Consider the following 26,615-nt stretch of genomic DNA (forward strand, 5'->3'; position numbering starts at 1 on the left):
GGACGTGTGTGGCTTTTGAGGGCAAAAAAAAAAAGTGGCATCCGCGTGAGGAAGGCGAGCCTCCTGCAGATCATCAGCTTCTTTGGACTTGAACCGGCAGCTCTGTGAGTCGCTCTGCTGAATCGGATTGTGATTCTTCAAGCCTGGATTCAACCATGACTGCAAACCTTTGGATTTACCAGGTTTTGCTCTGCGGTCTGGTCATTTTTCTGGATACAGGTAAGAACTGTAAAGTTTATTACTATTCGATATTATATATATATATATATATATTTTTTTTTTTTTTTTTTTTTTTTAGTTAGAAATAACTTTAGGCTGCGTAAAGGAATTTTAAATTTCACGTTTGAGGTAAATATATCTGAAGATCTTATATTAGACAAAAGTTTGAATATTTAGAAGTGGCTCTATATTTCTAATTAAAATAAAGTAAAAATTTCAAGAATGAAAACTTTGCACTATTGTAATTTGATTAGAGCAACTCAATTATTATTGTTTCCATCAACTTTCTGAGTCCTTTTTGCAGTTTATAAAAAAAAATATAAAGAGATTAATAATCCTTCACTGTGTGGTCCTAATTATAATAGTTGTTTTATACATAACTTTTCTGTATATGTGTATTTCTTTCCTCTTTATTTTCTTTTTTTGTACCTGAATATGACTTTTATTTATTACCTGAACATCTTTTCCCTCTCAGAAAATTTTTTTCCTAAGGAACATAGCTCTTCTTTTAAGTATTTGTCCTTTTATTAGTATTTAGTTCTTAAGTTTATTTTATATCTTCTGTCTGCTTGTTTTTGTCCCTTGTCACACCCAAATTTCTCAACAGTGAGGGGTAGAAAAGCCATTTCTTATCTTATTTCTTACTGCTGGACCAGCACAGAACCAAAGACCACATTGCTTCAAAGATGCTTCAGAGTCCTGTAATTTAGCATTGCATCCGCCTCCATAGAAATATATCTAAATGCGGCTCAAATAAATAGTGAGTTATCTGATGGCTTTACATGTTGACCCTGCTCACATCTGTCCAGCTTAAAAGGTCAACGAGTAAAGCACTGGATCTGTAGTTGCCACCTTTAGTGGTGTTGACCCTGACCTCTCACTGCACCAGAGGTGGGAACAGTAAAAATGTGCACCCACAACTGTGGTGTTTGTGCACCTAGAAAGAGTAGAAAAGAAGAGAACAAGAAGGGAATTAAAAAGCTGTTGTGTGTGTGGGTGTTGGTGTGTGTGTGTGTGTGTGTGTGTGGTGGACTGGGGCGGAGGGAGCTTAACATCTGGCTGCTCAATACTCCAGCACATTTGCACCCTCCAAAACAGATGTATTTTCAGCTTAATTCCCAAACATAGACTAACCTGTTTCTTTCCCGTCTTTTATGCACTGCAAAATGCATGAGAAGTGATGGATTTTTTAAGACCCTAAGAAATATTGTGACCAGGGATGCAACTAACGATTATTTTGCAAATCAATCTGTTGAATATTTTCCGTTAATCGATTAATAATCAGACAGCCCAAGGGTTCCTTAAAGAAGGTTCTGGATAGAGCGAACAAACGAAAAAGATTTTCATCTTAAATGTAAAATGATAACTTTTTTTTTTTTTTTACAATTTCTATAATTGCTGCTCAAGGTGGGTTGCTCTGTCAGCTAAAGACACAGTTTAGAATCTCCACATTTCAGTTAACAATAAACTGAATACTAAATTAGTTGACGATTATTTCAAAAATCAATCACAATTAATCCAATTCATTGTTTAGCTTTAGTTGTGACGCAAATGAACATTTCAAATGTAATGAAATGGATGAACACTGCCCAAGGTGAAACATGGTATAGTCAGAATCATGCTCTGGGGGTCCTTTTCTTTACATGAAAAGGGGAAGCTGGTCATATACAATAAGAAAACCTGCTAGATGCTCTGGATGTAGGAAGAAGATCATTTTCCTGCTTGATATAAAGAATCAGACCTGCATGGAATGATGTAGGGCACATATCTTAGAATGCCTCAAAGTCCTGCTTATGTCTAAGTAGAAGGTTGATGAGCACAAAATCTCCACTAAAGCTTAAACTTGCATTTTGCCAAAAGCTATGAAGGGAAAACAGGCTTTGAGTGGAAGAATGCACTCTGGTCAGAAGAGACCAGAATTGGTATTGTGAGGAAAGAAAATGAGTAGAGCACATCCCACTCAAAACACCATTCACCCTGAAAAATGTGGTGGCAGCATTATGGTGTGGGATTGCTTTTCTTTGGCTGGTTAGAGATTGCTTAGCTGCACAGAGGGCAGCTCTGGACCGCATCCCATTAAAGGCTGGAAAATTCTTGCCACAGGGCTGGGGCTTCACCTTTTAGCAGGAGGCATATTCATGTTTCAGTCAAACAGTGAAGTAAAAGGAGTCGTTTCTACAGAAGGTCAGAGTGTCAGTCCTTAAAAGTCCTAAACTAAAACTCATACCTGTTCCTCCATTACGTCTGCCTCTTCCCGTTAAATCTCGTCACTCTCACCCCACTGAGCACCTTTTATCCTTATCCTCATGCTTCAGCAAAATGATTTGGAGATATGTAGAGATAGCAGGGGTCTGAGTGCAAGGAGAGGAAGAGACTAAGTGAAATCTAATTGAGCGGCCCGGCCAGACATCAGGGCTGGAACAACACGGTGATGACTGCCAGATGTGGTCCAGTGGAGCCCAAACATTAATAACATGTCCTCCCCTAAAACCATTTTCAACCATGACAACCTCTAAACGGTCCACAGTTTACAGAATCCTAAGTACACACACAGCATCTTGTGTTGGGTCTTGGCACAGGGGCATGTGGCTGTAACTCGGTAGCAAAAGATTTTTCTGGGTGATTTATAACACACTTGTCTTTAACTATAAACTTAAAGTTTAAAGGTGCTGGTGAACACTAGGAAATGACAGTTGGAGGGGAGCTCAATCTGGCTAAAGGGTGGAACCCCACCCAAAAAAGCAGGTAGAGATGAATGATTTATGTCACAAAATGTTAATCTTAAAATATGAGTCTGTCCTACTTCTGAACCCCCTTGTGATCCCGTGTGCTTTGTGCCACATTTTTGCAATGATAGACTTCTCTTTTGATGTGCCTCTTCCCAAAAAAAAAAAAAAAAAAAACAGCTCTCCACACAGCTCTATAAATAAGGCAAGAATGAAATATAATGGGTCCATTTGCAATGCCGGCCTCTTAAAGGTTCATTCTCCACGCATACTGTTCTTTTCTTACATTTCCAAAAGCCGAGAGGCTATACGTTAAACATTATACATAAAAATGTTTTTTTTTTATGTTTTTTTATTTTATTGGAATTTCTGATTGATTTTAAAGTTTCTCTGGCAAGCTAAGGCCACTGAGTAAAGGTTCTGGTTGCACAATATAAAGCAGAAATAAACTTAAAGTCAGCATTGTTAAACAGCAAGACCTCTTATAAGTCTTCAACTCTTACATCATGAATATATGATTATGAAATGCTTTCTGTAGGAGCCATGATAACCCTAACTCAAAATGATAGTGTTCCAAATATGACAAAATGGAAAAAATCTGACTTAAGCCTGTAAAATATGAGATATGTTTTCATGAGGTTATCCAGGGCAGCGTATAATCCTGTTGACAGGTGTCACTCTACTCCTAGCTTTTGAAGCAAACAGGCGTTTTGAAGAAGGCTTTGATCCAAAGCACATTTTGTGTTTGTTTTTCTGATATTCTTTATAGATCCAGTTTGGTTAGGCGGGATCAGATTTGCACTGCTTGCAAACGTAATCATAATATTGATTTTAATATTCATTTCAGTGTGTGCAAGTCTGCTTTGATGTGATTTCTTTTCAACCGCATTACTGTACCTTTATATTTGTGTCAACAGTTGGTTCATAATTGTGTCCTGAGATGTGCCAAATCTTTTTTTTTTTTTTTTTTTTTATAGCCCACTGTTGGCATGCAACTGTGCAACAAAAGGCTTAACCTCAGTCAATTAGTTCACACATCAGAACAATTTATCAAAGATTGCACAATGTTCGGTGATGGAATAACCGTTAACATGGAAGAACTCTAAGTTATGCTCTTGAAAGTGATAACATTTTTGGGTGTTGATTAAGTAAACGGAGCACAAGCTGAGACTTGTTTTAAAAATACCTGCAATGCTTGATTTGAATATAAGCAAAGAAGTTTGTTTATTTTTTGTGATTTAACTAAGGCTCTGAATCTTAACTAAGTTCCTGCTGGTGCTCAATGAGAAATGTGCTGCTCTTCAAGGTTTATTCACCATGTTCCTCAGCTTTCTATAGATACTTTCTTTATATTTTTTGGAGAGTATCTTGTATGTTCAGGAAGATCTTTTACAAGGCAATTATCTTGCAATTTGTGAATTAAACCCTTAAAACCTTAAAGTGCTCTGTCAGTTCTGGGGAACTAACAAGTTTTTCCTGGTTGGTTCCAAGGAAGTGACAATGAAATCTCCTCTATGACTAACTTTAAAAAGATTTGATCAAAAGGATTTACTAAAGGAATGTCCTTTGAGCAAATTGTTGTCTTATCCACTGTCCAAATAAGATCTGGTTGGAAAGAAAAAGTTAATTAAGCCAGTATAAAGATTTTGCTTGGCATAAAGTCCAAAAAGGAAATCAAAAGAAAAGTTGGTCAACATCCATCTTCTAACACACTTGATCCCAAGTGGGGTCGCGAGGGGTGCTGGTGCCTATCTGCAGCTGTTAATGGGCGAGAGGCGGGGAACACCCTGGACAGGTCGCCAGTCCATCGCAGGGCAACATAAGGACAAACAACTACTCACGCTCACACTCACAACTAAGGAGGATTTAGAGAAGCCAATTAATCTAACAGTCATGTTTTTAGTCTGTGTGAGGAAGCCGGAGTACCCGGAGAGAACCCACGTCTGCTCAGGGGGAACATGCAAACTCCATGCAGAAAGACCCTGGGCCGGGAATCAAACCCAGAAGCTTCTTGCTTCAAGGCAGCAGTACTTGTAGCAGCATTGTACTTTTGCAGAAAGCCTCAAAGGGCTAACGTAAATAAAATATTGGGCTGCAAATATTTTTTTCAATTAATCCATTAATAATCGGTTCCTTTAAGTAGATTTTTTAGAAATTACACCAGCTGAACCTAAAACTTTTCCACTTGAGGAGTTCTGGATAGAGCATACTGAGAGAATAAAACTTTTTTTTTCTCTTAAATTTAAAATATTTATATATTTTCTAACAATTCTGATATAATTGCTGCTCTAAGTGGGTTGCTCTGTCAGCTAAAGGCATGTTTTACAGTCTCTATTCTCCAGTTAACGGTTAACCGATTATTAAATTAGTAATTTGATTATTTCAGTAATCAGTTAATCACGATTGATCCAATTAATTGTTTTAGCCCTAATGAAATATAATATAAAATGGGGATCTTAAAAGGCAGCGTTCACATAAAGGGTATTGAAAATCAGATTCAATCTGAAATCTAGAGATGAAATCAGATTTCCACTTATGTTGGTCCTAATACTGTTTGGGAAAGTTAGTTCTTATGAAATTTTACAGATTATGACCAAATATGTTCAAACCAAAATAAACAAGCGATATCCTGTCAATGGATGTAATAATCATATAGCCCCCTGGTACTAACTGGCAAATTGTCTGTACAGAGGGGGTCCTGTGGTTGAAATCTGCAAAGGTACCAACAGATGAAGCAGAAAAGAGATGGGCATCATACCTAAATCTTGGAGAATCAACATGTTGCATTAGATGCATCTTATAGAAAGGATTAAAAACCCTTGTTTTGATTTTTACAGCTTGACTAAAAAATATCAGTCGTGTTGTAGTTACAAATTTGCCAATGTTAGATTATTTCAGTACATTTGGATAAGTTTATCCCAACTAGTTACAATTGAAATATGTTGATGGTGCAATTGTAAACCTGAGGGACAATGCAGATTCCTGTTAATGAGTTATTAGGTGTATTTTCACAGAGGATTTGGAGGATTAAGGACTTATAGGAACTGAGTATCTCTGGGTCTGTGTTTTAGGGTGCTGTCGAAACCCTCGCCGCCAGTCTTTACAGAAGTATGAAAAGAGCGAAGGCCACATGCTGGTTTGCTCTGACTGTTCTCAGACTGCAGTGATACAAAAGAGCCGCTCACAGGAACACTGTGCAAGAAAGTGCAGGAAGAAAAACTTCAACTGCAGGTGAGTCAGTTTCTCTGAATTCTCCCTGTTCCCCCTCACTCCCCAGTGTGTCTAATAGTATTTACATATTTTTGTTGTTTATCATTTGGTCATCTTTCAACCGCTTCCCGCTTGTCTCCACAGAGCCTTCAACTTTCAAAGGCACAACAGGAAATGCCACTTGCTTCCTTTTGACCGTTTCACCCACGGTGTGCAGAAGCAGGCCAACATCAACTTCACTCTGTACGAAAAAAAAGGTAGCTGTCACCCTTCTCGCAGTGTTGTCACTGCTTTTCTCATGAGAACAGCAAGGAGTGGCGGGTATGCACAGACTGTTTGTGGTGGTAACACATTTCTGTTGCCTCGTCAAGTCTTTTAGGTGTTTGCTTTCCCTGTTGACATATTAGAAGCCGTGAATCTCCTCACATACAGCAGTTTAATCCTTCTGCTTTGGAGAGCCAATGCTTGAACATTTAGCAGGCTTAAGTGGAGCATAAACATAAAAATAAAAAAAAAATCCTTGTTTACAGCCAACACGGCAGAGCTTTGCCTGAAGTGCAAGCTGTGGAATCTAGTGGAAGTTTGGACAAAGTCAAACTTCCACTTTAGAATTTATTGCAGAATTTACGAAAGCTTCCCTTCGGTCGTGTGTGTTCTGGGAATAACATAAAAGCTCGATGATAACTAATTTTAGAAAAAGTCCTTTCCACCATACTTGGTCAACTATGTCTCGATGCTATTATGCCATTTTGACTTTGAGGTGCCTGTCTAAAATTATACAATGTCTCCTATACCTTTATTCTTTCAGAATACATCAGAGAGTGTATCAGTGGCACAAAGGATAACTACAGAGGGAGGAGGTTTTGGACAAAGTCAAACATCACCTGCCAAGCTTGGTCTGATAATAACATCAATGAGCACACGTAAGACCACTTTTTATTCTTTAGGAAGTAAGCACTGCTTTGTTTTCAACCTTTCCCTTTCATGTCACTCTTAGATATTTTAAACCATAAAGAAATTCTGTTTTTTGTTGTTTTTTTTTAAGTGAAAGAGTCTAAAGGATCAATTCCTACATGAAAATAATATAACCTCCTGAACATAAGGGCTCATTCCACCCCATTAGGGATTAAGGAATAACAGCAGTGAATCTCATACATGATTTCATGTCAATTTTGCCTCATTCCTTTTTGCAGAATTGTTTTTATTTACCGACGCTAGAGGGTTTTCAGGAAATAATAACATTCTCCTTCAGGGTGTTCTGGCAGGGAGCAGAATCAGTGCCGAATAGCTTTCTTTCCTGTAACAGAGCACTCCAACTATCCATTTTCTGACACGCTTCATCCCAGATGGGGTCTCCAGCTGTCAAAGGACGAGAGGCGGGGTACACGCTGGACAGGTCACCAGTCCATCGCAGGGCAACACAGAGACAAACAGGACAAACAACCATTCACACACACACTCGCACCTAAGGAGAATTTAGAGAAGCCAATTAACCTAACAGTCATGTTTCTGGACTGTGAGAGGAAGCCGGAGTACCCAGAGAGAACCCAGGCATGCTCAGGGAGGATATCAAACTATATGCAGAAAGACCCGGGGCTGGGAATTGAACCCACAATCTTCAGTGCTACCCACCCTTAATAGAGCACTATTATTTGAAAATTTTCTTTTTACAGTTATTCGTTTGGAAATTGTATATGACAAAAACTTAAGAAATAAAAATGATTTTAGGTAATAATTGTGTCTGTAATTATATTAAGTGACTTACCAATTGTTTTATACAAATGTTTAATTTGATGAATGAATAAAGGTCCGGTGCCTTGCTCATAAATTACATCCAATCCAGATTTAAAGCGCACATCTTTTTTTAGGCTTCCAGCTTATTCCAGGTTGTGTCTTGTGTTTTCTCTGTGCCTGATACTGAGCAGACCTCAACCTCTGATTTATTGTTGCTCGGTTCATCCCCTTCCACCTCGGGGGTTAGGGGAAGGTGGAGGCTCAGAGATGGTTGAACGTTTATCCAGAGTTAAGTCAGATTTCTTTCAACACATGCAGGGATGTCCCCCCTGTTGACTTTCTTTTTTTTTTTCCTCTTTGCTTCACCAGAGGCCATCAGGTGTGTCCCAGAGATGTTTTCTCTTAGCTACAGTAAAGCAAGATCAGTGACTCTACTCTGCTGAGATGGATCTTTGCCAGCTTCTCATTAGCGGTGCTCATTAGTTACAAGATATTTTAACTGTGGCAGAGAAGGGATTTGGGAGAGGGGGTAATAACAGTTTGAAGAGGTGCAGAGTGAATAATAGAAGCGAGGCAGAATAAAATAAAGAAGGCGCAAAGATTTATAGACTGAAGTCATTTTTTTGTCTGATGTCCAACGAAGTTCACTGAGTTACAAGCATACTGAGACAAAATACAGGTTTGCTTACAATTAAAACAGATTGCAGTGGGGTTCCTCTTCTCTCCCATGCTCCAATCCTGTCATCACTTTCCAAAAGCAGTGGTTAACATAAGGAAACCTTTGTCATCTTTTATTTGACACATGGTCTCGGCGCTCTACTCAAATAGAAATGGACTTCTAATGTCAGAATTTCAAAGGGTGAGTGAGAGATTAACTGTAGGGAGATTTAGTCCCACTGTGGGGTTACCTAACATTGGACGGTCCCGCTGTGCGAGAATTACCACCCTAGTGAACAATGCACCGTTTGAGGCTCAGGTGACTATTATTTTCATGCATGGCTGATGTTGTTGGTGGGAAGGGGGGGTATTTTCTCAGGAGGTTCCCTTCCAGAAGTGGGACTTCCACCTGTTGTCAGTGTTTGCGGTTTTTACCAAAGCAGTGCTGGCAAGTCAAGCTTAGAGAATTTGCACCTCCTCCTGATGTTACATAAGAGCTTAAAGATCCGTTAATCTGCCAAACCTAAAAACGTATGAAATGGGTTTAATTATATTCTAGCTTTTAAAAAAATATGCTAAATTATTCTGCACTCTCTAGCAAACTTTGTATTCAACATGCATCAGTTTTGAAACAGATTTTGACTTATTTAAAGGAACCTAATTGTTTATACGCCTTACGTGTTTATTCACACAGACTTAAGGTTAAAGAGGACAATGCTTTCTAAATGTGATGAAAAATCTCCTGCTAATTAAATTTCTTCTTGGCTAATAATAGTAAAGCAAAAGGTGGTAGCAAATGTTTGACCTTCTAATATTTTCACAGGAAAGAAAGCAAAAATATTAAGAATCTTTTTAAATACTTGGAGGCTTGTTAGCAGAGTTAATGTTGGGGAAAGTCATTCACTCTAATAGAGTTTCCATGATTTAACTGAACATGTTTCAGTCAGAGCAGACTCTTCCTGTTGAGGAGACTGAGGTCTTTTGGAGTGCAGAGGGCTCTCCTAAAGACCTTCTATGACTCTGTTGTGGCATCAGCCACATTTAATGGAGCTGTCTGTTGGAGCAGTGGCTTATCTTTAGCTGAGAAAAGGCGGCTGATCAGGAAGACCAGCTCTGTGATGGGATGCCCTCTGGACTCAGTGCAGGAGGTGGGAAACAAAAGGATCCTAACTACATTAGGATAATGTTGTAATGACAGACTGCTGCACCCTAATGCACCAGGGAGCGTTATAACAGATCCTCCCTCCCAGCAGCTGTGAGACTTTATAGCCACCACTGTTCCCAACAACCTCAATAAGTTGTTACATTAATGCTGATTTAGCACAGTTTCTACCTTAGTCAGTTAAATAACATGCTGCTGTCATTTTTGCACATCTCTGATGTTGCTGCTATTTTCAAATATCCATTACTGTAAAAATGTCCATAACTGCATATTGGTTACTTATTCTCTAGGTGCACAGTTTTTATAATGTTAAAACACTTTACAGTGCAGTATTTCATTTGTTTATTTTATAACTCTTCACTATTATGTTATTCTTATGCACTTTTCTAAGGTCCGCATTCGTGTGACCATTTTTTGCTATAATCTTTTTGCAGTGAAAATACAAGAATTTCCCCAATGAAAACAAAAAGTTTTCTATTCTAATCTATTCTCTTCTAAAATAAAGTAAAAATATGAGGAACTATGGATCATTTTAATGGGCTATAGGTGTCTGTCTACACACCTGAAATTAATTTGTTAACAGCTTTGCACCCTGTTTAAGGAGGCCTAAAGGGGGATACCTAGTTTTAATATAGCAACTATATAAACTTCAATATTTTGCTATTTTATATTTTTTATAGAAATAAAGTAAAAACAATAGATTTTGCAGTTAAAAAATGCGCGTAAAAATACTCCCTTTATGCGCAGACATTTTTTATGTAAAGGGAGTATTTTTACGCACTGAAGCCTTTAGTCCACCTGAAATCACCTTGTTTGTTGTAGTTTTTTATTTGTTTTGCAGCAGATACTAGAGGCCTAGATTTCATCCTCCGTATTTTCCAAAATTAAGCCAATATGTGTCATTGGCTTACAGCGGGAAGCATGTGTGCACAGTGTCTGCCTGCACTCCGATGGGAACAGAGTTTGGCAAAATGATGAATAACTGGCCAACATCTGTTAGCAAAACATCATTACAGCTAACTTGCTCCCATGCTGCAGCCTTTTTTCTCTCTCCTTAACTTTTTTCTTAAAGTGAAGAAACCTGCAATCCGGTTTCTAAATTAACAGTACAGCTTTTGTGATAGTCATACAGTCTATTGAGTTTGTGAGTTACACACAGCAGATGTGATCTTTGGCCCTAGGCAAAGATTCATGCTGCTTTGGAACAAGTGTTTTGTTTTAGTTACATGCATAAATGAGAAGTTGCAGTTGGATCTAGCCCTGTTGCATTATGACATGCATGTCATGTGGGATTGGAAGCTCTTTGTTTGCTGTTAAACTCTTTTTTTATATTATTATTATTATGCTTTTGCCAAGTTAAATGATAAGAATTACCTTTGTACCAGGACAGAATAAACTGGGTATGAATATTTTGAGAGAGTCTTGCAGAGTCCTCACAATGGGCCCAGGGTGAAGTGTTTGGACAAGTTACTGAAGGAAAGACTTTTGCATTTGACATGTCGCTAGCTGAACGAGATTTTCAACATTTTCTTTTGGTCTATTTTTTCTTACTCATCCGTACCTTTTTTCCCTTCTTTGCTAAACTACACCTTAAGCTTCCTTCTGTCCCAACCGTCTCTATCTGGCGGTCTGCAGGAATCAGAACGTGTTGTCATTTATATGGTGGTCCAGGTCAAATATAAAAGCCATAATGAAAATGTAACACATGGCTTTTGTGTTTGTATTGCAGCTTTTAAATTTAACCCAAGACCTCTGAGCCACCTTTCATTTACCCTGGGGGCTTCTTCATCCCTCTCTTCTTTGCTACTCCATATAGCTTTGGCAGTTACGTTTTATTTCTAACACTTTCCTTGACACTAATGTGGTGCAACAGTCGACAGAGAAGGATTAGCTTTAAATGCACTTAAAGGTGGCCAGCAAAGGAGCTGCTTGCGCGGCTCCAAGTGGCCCGTAGCATAGCTCTACCATGCTGGTGGTTACCGTGCTATGACATTCGAGCTGCTGCACACTTCAAAGTCTGGAAATGGTTGAGATTGGTAACGCGATTATGCAAAAGGTGCAACAACGGGAAAGAGAAAGGTATCGATGACTTGGTTTGCATGTGATTGCTATGAGAGGTCATCGGATGATGTGAAGAAAATGCAGCCTGCTAAGACTGCCTGTGCTTGGATTTCAGAGTTATGCATATAACCTAATTAAGTTTCCCTTAGAATTTATTTGGATTGTTATGGGCTGCCCTCTCAAGCCAATGTGATACTAAAAACATGGCCAAATGTGTAAGCACTCCTGCAAATTTATTTATACGGCTTATGGTATCAGTTAACACCTTCAGTAATGTCTGTCTGTGCCCCTCTAGGTTTTATCCAGACAGGTACCCAACACAAGACCTGAGGAAAAACTTCTGCCGGAATCCCAACAACGATCCTGGTGGACCGTGGTGCTACACCACAGACCCTAATGTACGAGCTGAGGAGTGTGGCATTCCACAATGTTCTCAGGGTAAGGCAAAATATAATGTAGACAAAATGTCTCTGATTAAATTAAGATGAAATTGAGAGGTGCTTGAGTTTGATTAATGTTTGTGAACTTTAATGGCCTCTCTGTCATAAGATTTGTTTGTAATTCTTAAAAGGGAAAACAGTTTCTTGATAATTGTTGTTTTTTTGTTGGCAGAGGTTTGTATGAGCTGTAATGGAGAGGATTATCGGGGTAAAGTGGACCAAACAGAAAGTGGCAAAGAGTGCCAGAGATGGGACTCTAAATGGCCTCATGTACACCCGTTCCAACCCAAGAAGTAAGCTGAAAACCATAACGTTGATCTTTCTCACAGACACCAGCACACACCCATGACAGATGCTTGAATAAATGACGCTAATGCTCAGGAGAGGTAGACCTCACCAGTTGTTATGACTTACTTCCCACCCCACTTCCTTTTTCCCCCGTTTTCACTCTGTCCCTGCAGGTATCGAGATAAAGACTTGAGAGACAACTATTGCCGTAACCCTGATAATCGTCTGCGGCCCTGGTGCTACACCATGGATCCCAAAACTCCATGGGAGTACTGCAACATCACAGTGTGTGGTAAGGATGTTTTTATATCTGCAGCAGTAAGCTTGCTGACTGAAGTCTTCAAAGAAACCAAGGGACGCTTGAACGATTGTCTTTAATCTGATTTATGACTCTGTTGGTGATTGTTTTTTTTTTTTTTTTTTTTTAGCATCTTTCATGCTTCTAACCTTCAAACAGTATGTGTCACACAACTGGGATTTTGTCAAAGGACTTGAAAGGAGACTTAGCCACCAGGGTATTAGGGTTTTTTTGTTTGGTTTTGTATCACCATCAGGTTTTATCATTGAAGCTGTTACTTACAAGACTTTAGTGGCTTTGGTGGTTCTCTGAGAATATAGTTTCCCTCTGAAACCCTACAAGTTGTTTAATGTGGTGTTCGGCTTTACATCCCTCCACCTCAAAGGGGGACAACAAATAAGTTGTTTGTAACTGAGATGATCTAAGCCTGGAAACTAGAGGATGCTGATAAAGGCCAATGTATCAACATGCTTTATATACAGACTCTTAAGCTGGAAATACCCCTTAAATATTTTCAAAAATTGTCACATTACAAATCCGACTTGAATGTATTTTGTTTGGATTTTCTCTGATAGACAAACATAATTCCTTTTTTAAAACTAAAATTCATAAAGTAAAAGTTTGCGTATGTATTTGGATAGAATCCAGTGAAACCAACTGCCTACTGAATTCCTCTCATTAAAGAACGCTTCAGAAGTTTAGAGAATTAACTGAAAACGTTTAAAACTGTTAGGGTTAAAAGATGTGTAACTACAACAGGAAAGAAAAAAAACTATTGTTAAAAGAAGGTCATAGATGATCCTTTTTTTTTAAGCTTTTCCGAACATTTTCCATATGGAAGAAGGTGCTTGGTCAGGAGAAACCATTATTAAACTTTCTGACTGTGAGGGACCAAAAGGACAAAAGGTGTTAAAAAATTGAAAAAAAAAACTTTCATTTAATAGTGTCAAAAAAGGTTAAAAGCAATACAAAATAGTTTAAATAATAAAAAAATAAGTCCATACAAAACTAAAACATAAAAAAAACAACTCTTTATTTTAGCACAAAGAATTGAATATTAAGGTGACAAAATAACCAAAGTAAACTTAAACAAAATTCCCCCCTCATTCTTGGGAAAGTGGTTTGTTCCTGGCTGCTTCCACCTCCAACTGATCTGCATTTGCAGAACCTCAAAGTGTGCACCCATAATAAAATATACATCTAAATTAAATGCCAAACTAAATGTGGATCTAACTGCATACTATGAAACTATACAAATACTTTGTAGTGTAGGTAGAAGGATCCACCACACTTACCAACAAGCAGAATGCTATTTGTAGCAAATAAATGAACACAATATAGCTATAGTGAAACATGGCAGCAGCAGCAGCATGCTGTGGAGATATCTTTAGTCAGCAAGAACAGGGAAGTTGGTTAGAGGCAGATAGATGAAGCAAGAATTTAAGATTTATCCAGAAGATACATCCAGAAAGATTTACAGCTGAGTCCAAAACATGGTTCCACAATTATTGATTCGGGCGGCCTGAACCATGTCCTACTTCTCTTTCACTTCATAGTTTTGCATAACTTGGTTTTGCTTTGTCTCCTAAAATTCCCTAAAACATATTGAGGTTTGTGGTTTTAACGTGACGAAAAGTAAAAAGGTTCAACAGATATGAAGACGTTTCCGAGGCGCTGTAGACTGAAGGGGACAGTAGCCATTACGCTGGCATGAACGTTGGGTCTGAATCACAGCATATCGAGACAATTTAATGTGAAAGGAGCAAAGCGATTGCAGATGCTTCCTCCCGGGGCTCAGGGGGTCAGTGAATGGTGTGATGAACATGAAAATGATGTGAATCATATGCTACAGCCCTCACAGACACTAGACTTCAACCTAACTTAACGGCAATGGAAGACTTTGGACTTCTGACATCTCAGGCAGGGCTCTGTCTTCCATAATCGCAGCACAAATTGAGACTGGATCTGTTGGGAAATGGTGTTTCATCAGAAAGTAAATGGACACAAGCCCTACAGACCCTCAGCTGTTACCCACCTGCCATACGTTATTAAAGTAGAGCTGAATAATACAACTTCACTTGACTCAGATTACTTTGATTCCTTCCTTTGATAGTTTTTGTTCTTGAGGTGCAATAGAGCCACAGAAAACTCTATTAAAAAGGGAGAAGAAAAAAAAGTTTTTTGGAACTTTTTTTTTTGTTAAAATCCTCTAACATATCTTGCCGTGCCATCCTCAAACAAACAAAACATCTCTCCTACTCTGTCCGTCAAAAACCAACACACGTGTACTTTACAGTACGGCTTATGATTTACAGCGAGGGCGGAGGTTCTCCATTTGTCCAGATGTGTGCATCCCTCAATGCCTGCCCTCAGAAAGATAAAAACCACTGACCTGTACTGTGCAGAGCACACAGACACTGGCATGCCTTACATCAATGCAAGGAATCCCTCTCTTCCAACCGCCTTTTCATTTCTGCCTCAAAACATTCCCGTTCCTCCTCCATCTTCCCTCATCTCATCTGTCAAAGGCTAAAGAAACAAAGGCAGGGAGAAGGTGCTGCCTGTGTACTGCTTCCCCTGTGCTGCTTAAAGTTAAATTCCATCCCAAAATGTTTAAAATAGTTTGCTGATGGTTGAAGTGGCCCTAAGTTGACTGGTAACAGTTCAGAAATATTTGTCCTCTTTAAATATTTTGGAATTACAGAAACACACTTAAAGGTCTTTTTGGTAATGTTTAGGACTTAAGTCCAGATAAAGCAGAAGACATTGAGGAGAAAGTTCTGCATGTTTTGTAACATGAATTTCTATTTAGCCTGTCAATATTGAGAAAATAGGATAAGATAAACTTTGTTGATCTTTCAGTGGAGAAATTCACTTTTCACATCGGCTCAATAGTCAAAAGAATGTGCCAAAAGGAGGAAAAGGTGCATGGGGTATGTAGAGTATATACAGTGTTACAGTATTAAAGTGTAGAGCAATGCTGCACCATTGCACTGATTCCACCATCTTTGCACATCGTGAAACTAAAGGGTTCATCCATTTTTCTTCGCTAAATTATTCAAACTTGTATTGAAGGCACAGCATTTGTGAACACAAATGTTCAAGTCTTTGCAGAGACTCACGATGACATGATTTACTGCTGAATAATTTACGGCATATTGATATATTTGAAAAGCCCTGCAGATGGAACAACTTTTACCCCAGAAATTTTAACCTGGAACATATGTTATGGTATAATTAAATGTTGTTATGATCAGATTACAGAGACATCAGCAGTGCTTTTTTAAGAAAGCTGAGTAATTAATTCTTGTGAAAAACCCTGTGGGCAAGAATCTGAGCCACCACTGTTATGGATAGGGTGAAAGTTTTCTGTGCCAATAGCAGTGTAGAGGGAGTGCTACTGGTTTTGATCATTTGTCTCTAGGTTAAACACAACACATTCTTTTGAGGATTAAAACCATTCTCATTCACTTCCTCCTTCATTCTTCTGTTAGATTTCAGTGACTTTTTTTTCTTTGGTGGCTTTACTCACGGTCACAGTTTTGTCCTCTCACAGACTTAGACCCCAACGAGGACACGGATGTCAACACAACGGTGTCCTGCATCCAGGGGGATGGCACAAATTACAGAGGAACGATGAATATCACCCCAGAGGGTGTGACATGTCAGCGTTGGGACTCCCAGTTCCCTCATAATCACTCTTTTCTTCCTGTAAACTTCAAATGCAAGTGAGTGACAGCAAAAAAAAATTAGTGGTGATGGAATCAGAAAAACTTAGCTGTAAGCGGTGCATTTGTCAGCCTTATCATTTAAATCGCAGCCGATGTGTTTGTTACAGAGACCTGAGAGAAAACTACTGCCGCAACCCTGATGGGGCAGATTACCCATGGTGCTTCACCACAGACCCCAATCAGAGGATTGCCAAGTGCACTCATGTCCCCAGGTGTGATGCAGACGCTACACCAAAAATAGGTAAACTGCTTTATATTAACTAAACTTTTGTTTTCCTGCTAAGCTAATGCATTGATGCTAGCCAAAACAAGTTTTTTTTTCTCTCCACTTTCACCACAAGCATGCTTGGTGTGAGGGATTGCCTTTGATTCAACGAGTCAATGCAATGAATCAGTTTGACTGTATGATCTGGTTGATTTTTTAATTGCCTTTAGGTGACATGTGTTGTGAATTGGTGCTTTATAAATAATCTGAATTGAAATGGAATAGTCAGCTAGCACATGCAAAGCTCTAAAATGAGAAAACAATGGAAACAGTTGTGCAAAACTGACTGTTTTACATCTGACAGCATGTCCTTCCATTTTCTGACATGTGTATCAGATTCCAAAACTCCATGAAGCAACTGTTAGACACCTGTGCTTCCAGGTGTCACCTGAACAAGCCTTGTAGTTTAATCTGTTCAGTAGGTGACTAATATTTCCAGATAACTGTATGTTTAAAAGGGTTTTGGAAAGACGTTAGGGCAAGAAGTGTGAAGTTTGCTTACACAGAGATCTTTTCCCTCTGTGGGGTTTAGCTTAACTGCTTGCAGCAATGATCTATTAAAATAAGAAACATTTTGTTTTTTTATGTCACATATGTGACTTTTGTTTATGAACATCAGAGGCAACAAATGTGTCCAATAATTGAAAAGAAAACACCACAATCTTTTTAATGGAACATAATTCAAAAACTAAACTGCAGATGCTTTAAGACACATGTCATGTTTTTGCTAAATTACCCAGACATTTTCTATATCACTCTCACAGGACCAAGTCACTTGGCAGCGAGCTGCCCAATGAATTCCTTTTCATAGGAGAACAAAAACACCAGACTTTGGCAAAAGCGCTCACTGTCGTTTCCCATGTTCTCCTGCTCTGCGTTTCAGAGGACCACACATGGCATTTACTACAGACCCTCTGTTTCAGAACAGACATAGTATAAATGAAGTCTAAATCATCTGCTCTATTTGAGAAGCACTGGTTACACAGGCTGTCATCGACACGGAGCAGGTCCAAACCACAAAGGGGAATGTGTTTTTGTTTCCCTCTGCAAATGCATTCATTTGTGTTTTCGCTTTGCAGGCATTCAGGTGTTTTCAACACGGCAAGGCTTGGTTATGTTTGGCAGTCTGGTGAATTTTTATGGAGATTATTCAAAGCAAATGAACCTTGTTGTCCTCCCCAGAATGTTATGAAGACAATGGAGAGATGTACCGGGGAACCTTATCAACAACTCGATCTGGAATTCCCTGTGCGGATTGGTCACCTCATCTAAACAGGTAAACAGGTTTTCATGTAATTGAGACCATTTGACAGTTGAGTTCCTGTCACTTTGTTACTGATGAATCTAAGTAGCACAAACAAACCGTGAAAGGAAATCAGTGGTTCCTCAGGGTTTGGTACCAGGTCTTATTAATATTCATCTGACTGATGAGAGGAAACCTTAGGCTGCTCCCTGTGACCCACCATGACTAAGAAGTTGCCCGTTTTAGGGCCTTTTACTTTCTGCTGAAGCCAGGCTGTTGAATTTACTTAATTTACAAGAATTTTAAAAGCCACAATGGCACAGACAGATGGACATGTTCCAGAACCGACCCCTGACCCCAGGAAGTGCTTTCTGAGGAGAACAGATCAAAGCCAATCAGCTCCCTCGCATAGGCTGCAGCCAGCAAGTCTACCCCGCTCAAGGTTAAGGGTCATCCCAGGGAAAACTGCTGTGAGCTACAGCTTGTTTAACATTCTCCTGGGAAGTGGAATTATCTTCACCCCCTGACAAATTGTTGCCCTTCGCTTGGCATTATTTTTGTGCTGGAGTGTCTAAACCCCTACTTGGTAATTACTTTTCAAAGATATTTTGGATATTTGAGAAGATTGCATTTAATTCTTGTACAGCCAAGTGGCAAAAAGACACGTTTAGAAGTGAATTCCTACCGAGAGCACAACCAAATCGTTCCGTAGAGGATGTGGCTCCTGTTGGTCTGAGCCCTGTTGAATGCTTAAGGCTGCATACTTTCATACTCTCCTGAGCACCCTTCAGAAAATAGTTTCCTTCTATGTGCTTCGTGCTGTTAAGTCAGAGGATTCATTGCACAAAATTTTGAGGCATTGTGGGATTGCTTATAGCGTGAATCTACTGTATGTGCGTGCACCTCGACTCTATGTGCAGTATTCACATACTTGGTTATTTTTAGAGCGACGGGGTGTGTATTACACTGTGGACAGAATAACAAATGCAATATGAGAACCTGTATTTGTGTGTCTTACAGTGGGGATTCTCACTCTACAATATCCCACGTAGGGCTGGAGAAGAACTACTGCCGGAATCCAGACCGAGACAAACATGGCCCCTGGTGTTACACGAGTCCAAATAACCGCCTGGTCTGGGACTACTGCAAGCTGAAGCAATGTGAGTGAATCAAGTATTTCAGCATATGAAGCTACTTTTCAGAAATAAGAGAGCCTACATGATTCTGTTCTCACAAACTAGAAGAGGCTCCAACTGATGCACCTGTTTACAGGTGTTCAGATGACATGCAACAAGCTAAATCAGATGTAAAGCCCAGAAGGTTAAATGACAATCCCTGATATATACTATAACTATAGCTTTTCTTCTCTGTATTATGCATTTGTGCTGAGGTTAGTTCATCTGCACTGAAACAAAGAAACAAACTTATTTTTTTAATAATAATATGCAATATTTACAGATGTTGTGCTATAAAATGTGTTGCTACAGAGTTAGCTGAGCTAACTTTATATCCCCACACTATGCAGTGTTTAACCTACGCTAAAACAAACATTACATGTTTTAATGAAACCTAGGTGGAAGTTCAACTGAAGAAACTAAATTACTTACCCTAATCCATCAGAGGCTCATTCGGTCATTGACCCAGCCAATCTGCTTTGAACCGCACTTCCACAAAGCCCAATCAGCATCCACAGTTCTTAAAAGGTCTTCAAATCCACGACTCAGCCTGCTACCATGCCAAAGCGCACTGCAGTGTTTGCACTATGTCTGATTTTGACTCAATTAAACCCACCTCCATCCCCTTCTCCACCACAATAGCTAAGCTCCACCTGGCTTTTGCATGGTGCCTCTTCAAACTCGTCCCTATCAGAGTGTAATTCCTCCCAGAGTCTTACTGCATTCAGTGCCACATGTCAATTGTCCGGCAGGAGGTCACCTTGTTGAGCCCGGTTCTGCCAAAGGTTTCTTCCCAAAGGGGAGTTTTTCCTCCCCACTGTCTCTTCACGCTTGCTCATCATGGACAGGTTCATGCAAACCTCTGTTTATCAAAGCTGGATATCTATCTTCCAGGTCCCAAGTGAAGCACTACTATCACAGTCTACTAGATCTAGCCAATTCAGCTCAAGCACACAGCTGACTATTATGGACTGAACCAACTTCATCTATCTCCACCTATCTATCTTCGCCTGGGGGGGGAACATCCCTGTTCTCATACACCTGCTTATGCATACTGATGTAAAATTCAGTTTCCTGCTGAGGTCTGAGCACCAAAGACTTAAAATAATTGTATCAATAATATTCTTCTAATTGTCTTTTTCTTTCCGTGTGAGTTTTTCAGATTAAAATAGTCTTTTAGAAACGGTTCAAATTAACATGATACACATTTATTTAGATACATAAACTGCATCCATCTAAAAAACCTGTTTCTTTTTCTCCCTGTTTCTGTGCTGAGCTGAGCTAACCAGCTGCACTGTGTCAGTCAGCTATCAGAAAGTAACTGGCCTTGAAGGATGAGGAATTATCAAACATAACAGTTGTTTTACAGCCAGTGTGTGAGTCTAAATCAGCTTTTCAGGCTGTTTTAATGACACTGACTGATTGTGCTTGTGTTTAGGTGTGGCAGGATAAATACAATAATTTAGCTTAAAAAACATTTGGAACCACAACAAAGAACAATAATAGTTTCTTCTACATCTCCTCGGGTGTCTTCTGCGATCCTTAAGCTGTGGTTTGCTTTGGCAGATAATCCACACTGCCCAAACAGCTAACAGATGGGGACCCTACTGCCAGTCTTTCATAAAAAAAAAAAAAAAAACACTGGTTCCTGGACCCAACTTTTTCCGTGGCTGGTTTCAATCTTGTTGCGATGAAGAGCCTCTTATGAATGGCTGCATAATGACTCCCATAATGTAAAACATGTCCTCAGTGAGGTTTTTTAGGTCTTGAACAAATTTATCTGCAGTGTTTTCTGTCAAAGCCTCAAACAATGTCTCAGACGTGGCGATAAGTCTCTATAAACTCTTGCCGTTTTCTCATGCTGCTTCCTGCTGCTATGAGGTCTGTTCTCACTGTTGTGCTTTTCTTATATTAGGTGAATCAGCAACAGTGGCTCCTCAACTAAACAGTGAGTTTCCATTTTGCTCATCTGCTTTCACTAGTCTGGTCCTCCTCCTTGTCATCCTATCTTCAATCTCCTCCCTTCTCCTTTTAATTCTTTACATCAGATCCTTCTGTATTCATTTACCTGGCTAAACAAATCATATTTTATGGTAGACCTTTTGAAGCCAAACTAAACATGATCAAAATATCTCCTTTTATAGATCTAACTAGGCCCAGGATATCATGCTTTGTGCATATAAACACCAGAATAGTTGGAGGACATGAAGTACAGGCTACAGACGGCAGCTGGGTTGTAAGCATCCAAAGAAAGTAAGTAATTTTCCATTCTTTATAGGATTCCCAAAGTCTCCGATTTTGCAAAGCTTTGCCATTTATTAAAGTATTAATGTAAACTTTCTTAGGAAGGTTCATTTGTGTGGTGGCTCACTGATCAGAGAGGACTGGGTTTTGACCGACCAGCAGTGCTTTACATCCTGGTAATGAAGCATGTTCTGGTATTTTTTTACAATGTTTTTCTGGAGCATATTGTTTTCTCTCTGACTTGCATCTCCTTGTCAGTGTTCCAGATCTCAGGGATTACAGCGTCCAAGTGGGCCTTCTTCACCTTAACGAATCTTCGAAGCGTCCCAGATTGCAGATCTCTCGTCTGATCTGCGGCCCAGAGGGATCCAATCTGGTTATGTTGAAACTAGAGAGGTAAGTACCCAACTGGTGCTGATGTTTCCATTGATCTATGTTAAACCTAAATCTTGAATAAAAGAACGCTGATTATAAAACATGCTGTTTTAAGTGTCATGGTCTTCAGAAGTCGAATGAAAATTTATAATAATAAGAAAAACCTGTAATAAAAAAAGTGCTCCTAAAAGCCATCATTTTGATATGACAGTGTATTGGGACCAGAGATTTTTTTTTATTTTTTATACGAGAATAAAGTCATAAAATTCCGAGAATTAGCTCATCATACCACTATGACAACCAGTTTCAGAAAGAAAGCTTCGGGCATGCTCAGACCAGCATATGACGGCCAACCAGCACCGCAAAACAGCAACATGAGTCAACTTTTTTCTTACACTTAATGATAATAATTTATTGCTAGTGTGCTAAAAGATTTAAAGGTGTATCATTCCGATGATGTTTACTTAAGGCCGCTCTACGTGCTCATCCACATTTTCACTTACCGGTTGTGAGTCTGTACGAGCGATGCAAACGGCAACTTTAAACAGAGCGTGCACGAGGAGAAAGGCTTGTGCATGCTTTGGTACGTGTTTAACAGTCTTTCCCTCTCGGAAGCGGGTACAGAGTTATGCATGTGCATTTTTTTTTTTAAGTGGAGAGAGTGGGGCTTTTCAAAAATTCATCAAAATCCTTGAATATACCTTTACTATTTCTTTAATTTTGAAATGGATGCCAAAGTATAACTTCACAAGATGCTCGACATTCATTTATTCATTTTAGGGAAGACAGTAGGGTTGTCACGATACTAAACTTTTCAACTCGATACCGATACTAAGGAAAATATTCGATACTCGATACCATTTTCGATACCACAAGGATAAAATTTCAACAGAAATATTTTGATTAATAATTAAAATACAATAAATAAATAAATACAATAAACAATAAGAACAACATTTTGAGGTTGTTTGCTGTGCACAGTATTTAGCAAGCTTGATAAAAAACTTACAAAATTAAAATTAAGTTTTCCTTCCTTGGCTATGCTTTGCACACATAACAATGACACTGGCCGAACCGGTTAAGAAACAAAAATAATTCTCAGCAGCTGCACCTGTTACAAAAAAAGGCTGAAACTGAAAAGTGCACAGAATTATTCAATCACACAGTGTTCAGAAAGTGCATTTTCCTCTATTCTGCACTTTAGATGAATGATTGTTTAGGTGCGACTGGTACTCGATACTTTTGAAAATGAGTGTTGTATCCGGATACAACATTTCAGTATCGATACTTTTTTGAATATCGATACTTTTGACAACCCTAGAAGACAGTGTTTCCTGTAAGAGTTGTCACAAAATACAACTTTATTCTCATAATGTTACAATTTTATGCTTTTAATATAGCAGCTTTATTCTCATAATATTATGATTTCATTCCCCTAATGTCATGACGTTATAACGTTACATTACTCTCACAATGTTATGACTTTATGCTCATATTTAAAAGAAAAATCTCTAGTCTCGCCTTAATACTCCTTCGTAATTTGAATTGTGTTGAAACATTAGAGCAAAGAAAAATGCTTGAATGTTGCTGGTTGAAACAATTCTGCAACAAATTCTTGGAGCAACTAGTGTCTAAGTTAGGGAGTGCTGTTTTTCACCTGAGCCCAGGTTGGTTTAGAAAGCTTTTTCCCTAATTTGATAAAACCATAACTTAAGTTGGCATTTCCTCAGGTTATGCATGTCTAAAATTATTCTTTACACTATATAAATAAAATTAGTCTTGAGATAATTTACTTCTAAATCACCATTATGTTTGTTTCAGTCCCGCTCCCGTATCAGAGGGTGCATCAACCATCCATCTCCCGGTAAAAGAATGTCACATCGCTGAAGGCACCAACTGCACCATGTACGGATGGGGGGAAACAAAAAGTACTGCCTTCCTTCACCTTAACACACCTTTTGAGTTTAGGGACATTAAAGCTCAGAGATTTGTACCTGACAGTGTTTATTAAATCACTCATGTGAGATCTCTCTCTGTTCAGATACAGGACCTGAGGAAACTCTAAACTCTGTGACTATGCCAATGGTTGACAATGACATGTGCTCACTAATCAAAGGAGATGCCGGAGAGAACAGGATATGTGCCGGTGGCAACATAGGTGAAGGTGTATGTGATGTAAGTACCTTTGATCTATTTTCTTTGTGAGAAACAGTGATTGACACTGACATTCCTTTATTTTCTGTTTTTATTAAGGTTTAAAGCTTTACACATTAGATGCTAGGTATTGGTATCAGAAAGGGTTGTTGATTTCCTTCTTGTGTCTTCGTTCTTTAATTTCAGAGGGACTACGGTGGCCCGTTGGTTTGCCAGAAGCATGATCGAAAAGTTATCATCGGTGTGAGCATCCCGAGGACAAAATGTGCCTCCTCTCAGCCTGCTCTGTTTGTTAATGTTGCTTTCTACTCGGAGTGGATTTATAAAGTGTTTAAACTATACCCCAGTCTGCAGAGGAACTGACACCTTAGGGTGGGACAGACGTTTAACGTATAGTAGGCGAGGCTGCCAAAGCAATGAGAGTTTTTTCCAACCTGGAGTAGGAATGAGGAAAAGCCACCTTTGGGAGAGTCACCACTTTTTTGGAGGACTTAAAAGACAGAATGTGACTGTGTTAAAAAACTCGAAGATCTGTTTTCATTTAGGCAACAGTAGTCTTTGGCACATGGACAGCGAATGTTAATGTCCCAACATGTTCAGATTTGCCGAAGCCTTTTGCAGACAAAGGAAAAAGCAAAAGACATTTGAGTCAAATCTGAGAGTATTTCCTGGAATGTACTTGAAACTGGTCTCTTTGACTGGCATTTCTTTCAATTTGTTTAGCTGGGCTACAAATTGTTGTTTTTCTTTTATATTATTGTTGTTTTTTATCTCTCTTTTTTAACTTTAAAAATCTTTTATTGGAGGAAAAAACAATATTGAGAGTCCAAAGTGCCACAATTTACAAAATAGATAACCTGTCAAATAGGTTTAATGTGACAGTTTGAAATTAAATTAATTAAATAGAATCTATCAAGACATGTCAAATAAATATGTGATAATTAAAATCAGAGTAGAAATATGTTGTGTAAGAAAATAAAGAAATACATCTAAAACTTAGATGTTTAAATCTTTAATAAAATATCCAATTGGGTAGCTTTAGTTAAACAAATATAAACATTTAAAATTATTTTGTTGCCTCATAGATCTGTTTGGGAGAAAATTATTTTTTAAGTTTTCTTTACCTGTCAAAGGTAACTATGTGAGTTAGGCCTGTTGTAGACGATATGATTGGTCTGCCTTTAAACTGCTGAATAAAACCAATCAGATGTGAACAAACAGATTCAAAATGTTTTATGAGGAATTTAACATATTAAATAATTCAATTAAAAAAAATATATATATATATATATATATATTAATTTGTGATCAAATCTGGTTTGACGTGTTTATTATAGTTTATTTTAAATAATTGTGACACTTTTGGCTCTCAATCCCGAACAGGACTCTTCTTTTCAGGTATTTGCATAAAATGCAGCTGTTGGCTGTTTTAATGTTACAAGCATCAAGCAGAAAACTTTAACAGAATGAAAATACAAGCATGAAAATGTCATTAGAAAATCCCTAAGGCTGCCTATGAGAAAACAAGTAAGTCAGAAGTTTTATACAGCCAAAGCTGTCAGCCTCTAACTCCTGCAGAGGTAGAAAAATTGGACTTGGGATATATATAAATCGCAGCAATGAGTAGATAGAATACTCAACAGTAGCAGCCATGGCCAACCTGTTGGTTTTAATTGTGTGCAGTAGCTGAACTACCTTTTCCCCAGTTAGCTGTAACTGTTAGTTTCCCCTGAGAGAGCGCCTAAGTAGGACTGAGCAAAACGCTCCACATCTTGTGCTAATATTTGTAGCATGAGAGAGAGAAGAGCCGTGCCAAATATAACATGGCTATTTGGTCTCCAGTTTGGAGGGAACTGTGGCCCCTGGTGGGCTGTGTGTGGTCAGTAGAATATTTTTTTGTTTTCTTATATAAAAAGTGACTGTGTGTACAGAGCAGCAGATTTATTTTGTTTCTGACATGATGTGAGATTTTATAGGTCTTATAGATCTGGATTATTGTTGGTTCACCGAGTACGGTCAGATAGGCTTCTTTGAACTTTTGATAATGTGGAATATTTAAAGAAAAACCTTAGTAGGATGTAATAATTAATATTTATTTTTCAGTTTAGAAGAAGCAAATTTTCCTAATAGTTTGTAATTTGATGGTACACTTACCTTGTGGTTTGTGTTATAAACATGGTATGAAAGAGATCGGGGAGCTTGGTGAAATGTGAAGAACACAAATATACGGTTCACTCAGACTCTTCAAAGAGGCTAAGATGGCTCATCAGCTGCTAAAATGTGCCTTAAAAAGCTTTAATACAGATTTTTATCACTGTATAATTATAAAAAACCATGTTACATTATATTTCCATCTCAGGCATGTGCTCTCTATGATTTCCCCCTTTGATCCTTCAAACCAAATGAGCCACTTTCCATTTGATCTCAGTTCTTTATAAATGAGGTCATGTAAAAAGGACAAAAACATTTCAGGATGTTGGGATTTGTTTTTCTTCTTTTCAGGACCTGGCATGTTATCCTAAAGAAATCAAAGATTTGTTGATTTGACATTCTTTACCTTTTGCTAGTCCAAAGAAATGTCACAATTCTTTGGCATATAATCTGAATCTGTTTTCATGAATAAATAAGAGGCA

The 26,615-nt window shown here is 38.6% G+C and overlaps 1 protein-coding gene across 2 annotated transcripts; it reads left to right on the top strand.

The window, feature by feature from the left end:
- hgfa (hepatocyte growth factor a) lies at nt 1–25,246 on the top strand. Of its 2 annotated transcripts, none has more exons than XM_038294775.1 (18): nt 1–219; nt 6,017–6,176; nt 6,300–6,412; nt 6,964–7,078; nt 12,065–12,207; nt 12,382–12,502; nt 12,671–12,789; nt 16,352–16,523; nt 16,616–16,767; nt 17,974–18,067; nt 19,055–19,194; nt 21,125–21,157; nt 21,354–21,462; nt 21,555–21,629; nt 21,712–21,849; nt 23,650–23,756; nt 23,870–24,003; nt 24,169–25,246. In XM_038294775.1, the coding sequence occupies exons 1-18, from the start codon at nt 156–158 to the stop codon at nt 24,343–24,345; spliced, it is 2,166 nt and encodes a 721-aa protein (XP_038150703.1). In that variant the 5' UTR covers nt 1–155; the 3' UTR covers nt 24,346–25,246. The 2 variants fall into 2 exon arrangements, with proteins under 2 accessions (XP_038150703.1, XP_038150704.1); XM_038294776.1 differs by having other exon boundaries at nt 3–219; nt 16,634–16,767.
- Nucleotides 25,247–26,615: the final 1,369 nt, after the last annotated feature.

Source organism: Cyprinodon tularosa, unplaced genomic scaffold (assembly GCF_016077235.1).
Source record: "Cyprinodon tularosa strain WSP-4 unplaced genomic scaffold, ASM1607723v1 ctg345, whole genome shotgun sequence".
In the NCBI taxonomy this organism is placed as follows: domain Eukaryota; kingdom Metazoa; phylum Chordata; class Actinopteri; order Cyprinodontiformes; family Cyprinodontidae; genus Cyprinodon; species Cyprinodon tularosa.